The sequence below is a fragment of the Bison bison genome, unplaced genomic scaffold, assembly GCF_000754665.1.
Source record: "Bison bison bison isolate TAMUID 2011002044 unplaced genomic scaffold, Bison_UMD1.0 scf7180017864353, whole genome shotgun sequence".
NCBI lineage: Eukaryota > Metazoa > Chordata > Mammalia > Artiodactyla > Bovidae > Bison > Bison bison.
In genome coordinates, this window is record NW_011494925.1 from 2,218,518 (window position 1) to 2,226,129 (window position 7,612).

The following is a 7,612-nucleotide window of genomic DNA, read 5'->3' on the forward strand; positions in this document are numbered from 1 at the left end:
ACAGGTGGATTTTGTTGTCCACAAAAACGTCCAATTATTGGAGAAAATCCAAAAGGTCCATCTCGAACTTCAATATGATCAAATTTGCACTCCCAAGATGGTTCAATAGAGTACTTTTCATCAAAGTAAAGTTCAATGCACTGTCTTGGGGCCGCTAAAAAAAAGAAAGGAAGATTATGTCTAGAAGGTCCTTTTTTAAATTTGTAGTTTGACTTTTCTGATTCTATTTAAGATTTCATCTGGTATAATAACTTCTATCCAACTTTGTGACATACACAGAAACACTAAGGACATTTGTTTCAGTTAGTATTCTATGGGATAAAATTTCTGTAAGAATGTCTAAGGGATGATTCTTAAAACTGAGGAGGTTGCCCAAAATATTATTCTGATATAAAAAGACCATTTCAATGTCTGACACAATGAACAAGTCACGGTATTTTTGTGAGAGGCTCCCAATTCAGGTTTAAAGAGTGGAGAGGCATCTTTCCGTTACTTCTCCCGAATCTTCAGGAGAAGCCAGTTTTCCGGTCAGACACCACTTGAGATCTGCTTCGCGTGGAGTTCTACAGTCATTCAAGTAGTCCCAATCAGATGTCTTGGTTACAGCGAAATGTGTGTAGAGGAATATGAAGAGTAACTCTTCCAGAACACAAGTCTTATCCCATCATTCTCAGGCTTAAACTCGTTCAGAGACCCTCAGCTATAAAGGAACAATCAACAGGATGGACACACAGCTTTCTTCGAAGCCTCCTACAGCTCACCCCAGCAGGGCCCTTCCACCTCACAAACAGCCTGAGCCCAGGCCATTCCAGGCCTTCACGTTTTCTAAGACAGCATGCCCTTTCAAGTTTCCATGCGTTTTCCCACGTTCTTGACTACCTGTACACTTCTAAACCAACTCCTGTTTACGTGAGGAAATCTTGCTTAAAAAACAAACAAACAAACAACAACAAAACAATGCACACACACACAAAGAAAACATCTCCTCTCTAAATCTAAATACACAAACTGTATCTGTCTACCTTCTTCCTTCGGGCCTCACTCATAGCTCTGTCGGTAAAGAATCTGCCGGCAGTGCAGGAGACCCAGGTTCCATTCCTGGGTCGGTAGGATACACTGGAGAAGGAAATGACAACCCACTCCAGTGTTCTTGCCTGGAGAATCCCCACGGACAGAGGAGCCTGGAAGACTACACACCACGGGGTCACAAGAGTCGGACCTGACTTAGTGACTAAACCACCACCAACCACCTTCCTCCTTCAGCACTCAAGCACAGTACTTGTCCTTTAGGATTTGTCAAAAACAACAACAACAACACTGTTGGGTGAACTGCAGTAAATGAGCTTATCTTTATAAATGTGCTTACAGCTCTCATCACAGGAAAGTGAGATCAGGTGAGCAGCTCTGTAAACCTCTGCATGGAGGCATTTGCTGAAGCCTTTCCATTCTTGCCTTGTCATGGCCAACAGTTCAAAATTCTGGCATTCTAGACTGATACTCAGGGTACCCCCAGTATAGCCATCACAGCTGTTTAAATATCCACACGTTTATGCTAGTTAGCAAACAGCTGTCTCGAATCCTTTGAGTGCTCTCCAGCCTCCTGACCCTCTCCAAAGACCAACCCCTCCAGAAACTTGAAAGTTAAGACCTGGCACAGGAGGGCCCACTTCCCATGTGATCAGCAATCATCCCGAATGACTCCTGTTCCCTCCACACCAGTTCTTAAATATATATTGAATATCACACACTTGAGTGGCTTTAAAACTAAAGCCTTCGGTATATGCTTGCCTTTAAAATGAATGCATGGGTATCAAAACGTATACAGAATTGAGATATGTAATCAGCAGAAAATTAGAGACCACTTTATAACCCAGAAACTCTCTGCCTTTTCCTTCATAGTCCACATCGCCTTTCTCTTTGTTCTGCTCTCCCTTACGTATTAGTTCACAAAAATCTAGTCTATGTATTTCTTATCTCCTCTCTTTCCAGACCAATGCCCTGGATGCCATGGACATCCCAAAGGAGGGAGATTATAATATAATAGTATTTGCAGCTCCATCCAAGACCAATTAAATGAGAAAATCTGGAGGTGACCCCGGCATCTGTATTTTTTAAAAGAGTTAAAATGTTATAAATGCCTTTTGGATGATGGTACTCATACTAACAGTCTCAACAGCAATCTCTGTATTTATCACCTGTAAACATATACTTTCATGCCAGGACTCTTCACTGAACTCAAGATCCACACATGCAATGCTTCATGAGACATCTCCATAAACATGAAATTGAACACGTGGCTTTCCCTTTAACACCCCTTTCTCCACCCCGATTCCTTAGGTGGCATAAGGATCGCATCTAACACGTCACCAAGCCAGAACCTATAGAACAGTCCCAGGATGGCCTACTCTCCCCTCCTTACATCCAGTCACTCAAGGTTCAGTTCCCCAAATACCTTTCATCGTTTTCCCATCAATGTCACTTCTGTAGTTCAGAGTTTCCCTGTGGTTTACCTGGTCTTTCACAATAGTTTCCACTTCGGTTCTTTTCTTACAGTTACTTCATCAAAATCTCAGCTTACTATTTTTCTCCTGAGATTATTTCAGTGGCATCCCACTGTCTACAATATCAAGTCCAAACCAGCCTGGGTGGCAGACGGATACCAAGTTCTCCTTTACCTGAGACCACGTGCACTCCAGCCTCCTCACTTGTCCCTCTCCTTACCCTCTGCAAAAGCCCTCTGTATCGACACGTGGTTAACCAACCACACTGTATCTCTGAACCTCTGCACATGCTATTTTACACGGGGAATGGCAGTTTCCTGAATGGTCTTTAGAACCGAATGCAAGCATCTCTTTCTCCTTATAGCCTCGTCTTTCTCCCTGTTCCAAACACTGCTCATCTCAGAGCCACTTTAGATTCTTTACTGGAAAAGAACATAGTACCCAGGCCACACTGTAGGTTCCATAGGCAAGTACCCTGTCTATTTTGCTCAATACTCTCTAAACTGTACTAACAAGAGTGGTTCAGTAAATATTTGTGAAATGTATGAATGAAAAAGGGGCCAGTAAGAGTCGGACACGACTGAGCGACTTCACTTTCACTTTTCACTTTCATGCATTGGAGAAGGAAATGGCAACCCACTCTAGTGTTCTTGCCTGGAGAATCCCAGGGACGGAGGAGCCTGCTGGGCTGCCGTCTATGGGGTCGCACAGAGTTGGACACGACTGAAGCGACTTAGCAGCAGCAGCAGCAGCATGAAGTATTTCAAGAAGGGTTCACAGTGATAGGAGGTTCTCTTTATTTCCCAACTTTCAATTTTGTCCTTGACATGAAAGAAAGACCTATCAAATTAACATGTGCCTTGCTTGTAAGTAAATAGTGAGCATAAATACCTTCTATGGTTAACTCTGGTAAGGTAACTCTGTGTGTGGGTGGGTGGGTGTGTGTGTGTGGGTGTGTGTGTGTGGTAGGGGGAGCACAGGTGTTTGGGAAGTTGCAAGTTTGGGGCCATTAGGTGCTACACATAATATTGAGAACCACTAGATGAAATGTTCATATATTTTTAAAAATTGTCCTTAATAGAGAGGTGTCTACAAGGGTAATGGAAATGGAAAATGTTCAAAGAAAAGCGAATCCCTTTTTCAGCACTTTTTATCCTTCAGGCTGGGAAAAAAACTGATGAGAAGAAGCATCATCATTTGGAATGCTGACTTTGGTGTGAAAGGATGAAAATGTCACTTTTGAGCACAGACTGAGGCTCAGAATAATATTCAGATTGATATTTGGAAAATATGATTATGAAAAAAGCTTAACTAGAGGATAATTGCTTTACAATGTTGTGTTCTGCCTTACAACAATGCAAATCAATCATAGGTATACATATATCTCCTCCTTCTTGAGCCTCCCTCCCACCCTACATGATTACATTTCTTTCTACACGAATACGTTTTGGGTGCTTCATATTATTTAAGAGAGAAAACAACAAAAATATAGATTATTCTACTAATTATTTAACCCATAAAAGATAAGCTGACAAAATGGTTACACATTCAGTAATATTATACCAATCATACATCCATTCCATTAATTAAGAATTCCACATCAATGAAATCAACTGCAAAATAAACTAAGTTGTTGAATTCTTTCTATTTTCCAGAATTTACCTGTTTATAAGTCTTTACTAATCATTTCACTCAGGGATTCTCTGGTGGCTCAGAGGGTTAAGGATCTGCCCTCAATGCAGGAGACCCAGGTTTGGGGACGATCCCCTGCAAAAGGAAATGGCAACCCCCTCCAGTACTCTTGCCTAGAAAATTCCATGGATGGAGGAGCCTGATGGGCTACAGCCCACGGGGTTGCAAAGAGTTGGACACAACTGAGCAACTTCATTCACTCACTTAATCATTTCAATAATTAGCTCGATCCCACATTTTATAGTTGCTGGATTCACTCAGAGACATTTTTTGTGTAGGGTGTCCAGAACCAATTTTTGTAATGTCTCTATGTATACTGGGCTTCCCCGGTGGCTAAGTGGTAAAGAATTCTGCCTGCCAATGCAGGAGACACATGTTCGATCCCTAGATGAAGGAAGATCCCCTGGAGAAGAAAATGGCAACCCACCCCAGGATTCTTGCCTGGGAAATCCCATGGATACAGGGGCCTAGTGGGCTACAGTCCATGGGGTTGCAAACAGTTGGACACAACTTAGCAACTAAACAACAACAACAAAGCCTTTACTAATCATTTCAATAATCAGCTCGATTCCAGATTTTATGGCTATTGGCTTCACTCAGAGATATTTATGTGTACGGTCTCCAGAAGCAATCTCTGTAATGCCTATAAGCACACCATCCAGAGCTCAGGGACGGCCAGGCCGGACTTGGCTCCCTCACCTTCTATGATGTAGATGCATTCCCGGTCAGGGGGGTACTTGCTCGGATAGTTCGGAGAAGTGAAGATACCTCCCTCTGCATGTTTTGTCCAAGTTCCACACTGCACAGACTTCTGTGTTTCGGAGGTGGTTTGCTTTTCTGCAAAATAAAATTTTTTAAAGCCCCATTATCCAATATTCTATACAACTAAAAATAGAGAGGACATTCTTACAATATCCATTAGTAAATTAACTTCTAAATGCTGTCTTAGTCAAAACCAATCAATTATACACACTATAAAACGCTCAGATATTCTGGAATATTAAGAATATAAAGAATAAAGGAAAATGCAAGTGAGGAGAGGCCTCCCACTTGAATTTTTCCAAAGAAACACACCTGTTCCTTTTTTGGCTGCTCCAGACAAATGGAGGATGATTAAACTTGCTACAACTGAAACAGAACAGAAAAATTGGGAAGATTAATGTACACTGGAATGACCAAATTCTATTAACAACATAACAGTTTAAAGATAAAAAGATATCAAAGAAGATTATTACTGTCAACCCTTCTCAGATAACTAAGAACTTGCACAAACTGATTCAAAATGTACAAATCAGGACAATTTAGGAATCTCCTCAGGAAGTAATGCCAGTTAAGAATGGTTGAGACTCAAGCTCCTAAGGCAAATTCAGACTTTGAGACTAAGAGCCAACATTGTCACCTACTAGTGTCACATCACAGTGGGCTTTCAGGAATGTGGCCTGGCTGCCCTTTGTAAATGACTTTGCCAGCTTCTTGCAAAGAAGACAGAGGGTCAGCAGGTCAAAAGAGGAAAAGGAAAAGTGTTTTCATCAACAATGTTACTGTATTTTAGGAAACATATTTCACAAAATCCTATGGCAGGTGGGGGAGGGGAACAAGGGAAGAACAGCCTAATGTGGACTGAAGGCATTAAGTACCATAATAAACGTGTTTCTTTTACAAAACTGACCTGCCAAGTAACCCCAGTCCTCAGCATGCTTAGGCTAGGAAATGAATCTCTCCTAACCTTAACTTTGACGCAATCCTTTGTATTATCCAGGAATATTTTATAATTTTAAGAAAGGTTATTTCTATAAACATTTTATTAAGGCAGATTTTCAGTATCAGAAAAAGACTCTGACCTAAGACTTAACAGTAAATCTATGAAGACCATTAAAACGCATCCTACTGTTTTACTTCCACATCCTTGACTTAATATTTTCACAAAGTCTAAAACTGAGAGAAGTATTAAAGTAATCTAGTCTTCATAATTTCTGATTTTGCCTTCTGTATTTCTCTTTTATCATTTATTTTCTTGTCAATTATCTAAAAGCTCTCAGTTTCATTAGGTCTATAATTATTAAGTCCACTTTAAAATGATTTTGGATAAGGGCAGGTATAATCCACAATGATTTCCTACACGAAAGTTCAGGACAGGATCTTAAAAAGGCATCCATTAAGACTGTTTCAGGAAAAGTATATGTGAGCCCTGATATTAATGTTTGAGAAAGGATGTCCATTATTTTACTTGTACTCTATATAGCCTGTCTGCTTTTAGATTAAAACACTGGTTGTTACTGTCTGTGTTCAGGTAGAAAAAAAAAGTCTTACTCTTAACTTGCCATGTCTACACAGACACACACACACACACACACACACACACACACACACGTTTACAGCCACCAATACCAAGCTGCTGGTTTGGGGTTTCTACTCGGATGGAACCGCACTGTGGATTGTGTCCTGTGAGGAACACAGCAGCAACGTGGCTGCGTGGCACGGGCAGCCTCACCCTCCCTCTATCCTGTGAGATTCCCACCACGGATCTTCTTAGCCTGCCTTTACTCGATGACTTGTGACGCTATTTGCCTCCAGTCCCCCGCTCTCCCCTGAACCGCATGCGAACCGCACACTCGTGAAGCGACACTCGAGGTCTATCTACACTCTCCGGAAGAGTTGAGGCTGGCACTCGCGCTAGCCTCAAGCGTAGCGTTCAGGTGGCTCACACACGACCCACCGGAGGGGCGACACGGGCCCGCTGGGCTCCAGAAGCCCCTGAAAGGACCGTTCCTTCTCCCCGGAGCTGTCGAACCCGCTCTCTCCCCCCCTTCCACCTGCGACCTCCCTGGGACCCGCTCCCCGTCCTCTGCCGCACGTGCGCGTCCCCACCGGGCACTCGGCACCCTCCACCCCCCGACGCCCCGGCGCGCGGCGAGGCTGTTTTCCTCGGCCGACACTCAGCTCCAGGGACCACCGCCGCGCGCCGCCCCCACGCCGGGTCGAGGATGCTGCAATACAGAAAGTTTACATCTGCCCCAGACTCGCGGGCACTGCGGGGTCCGGCGAGGGCGCGGCGGGGGCCAGGCTCTCCCTGAGCGCTCGGCCACGAGGGGAGGGAGGCGGGAGGAGGGTCCCCGGGGCGGCCCGGCGTGGCGGGAAGAGGTACTCACTGTGAAACAAACTGCGTCCATAGATCATGTCTGTTCCTTACACCAGAGGCTCCAGGCTCCACTAATTCCATTTAGAGACGGGAAGACTTCCAGTGGTCAGGGAGAGGACGGAGTCGAGAGAGGGTTGAGAGGTGCAAACCGGGAACAGATGAAGAGCGGGGGAGAGTGAGGCGGGGGGAAAGCCAGCGATCCGAGCCCACACAGCAGCAAGATCCGAGTCCGCGCGTCCTCCGCCCTGGGCTCGCGCTCGCACCCGCTCGCCCTCTCACC

At 44.1% G+C, this 7,612-nt stretch overlaps 1 protein-coding gene across 1 annotated transcript in view; it reads right to left on the reverse strand.

The window, feature by feature from the left end:
• The window catches only part of NETO1 (neuropilin (NRP) and tolloid (TLL)-like 1), a 100,354-nt gene extending 92,984 nt beyond the window's left edge, over positions 1–7,370 (reverse strand). The window contains exons 1-4 of the mRNA XM_010855051.1: positions 7,343–7,370; positions 5,268–5,321; positions 4,893–5,030; positions 7–154 (exon numbers count right to left, since the gene is read on the reverse strand). Coding sequence (XP_010853353.1) covers positions 7–154; positions 4,893–5,030; positions 5,268–5,321; positions 7,343–7,370 — 368 coding nt within the window. The remainder of the gene's footprint in view (positions 1–6; positions 155–4,892; positions 5,031–5,267; positions 5,322–7,342) is intronic.
• Between the last annotated feature and the right edge of the window lie 242 nt (positions 7,371–7,612).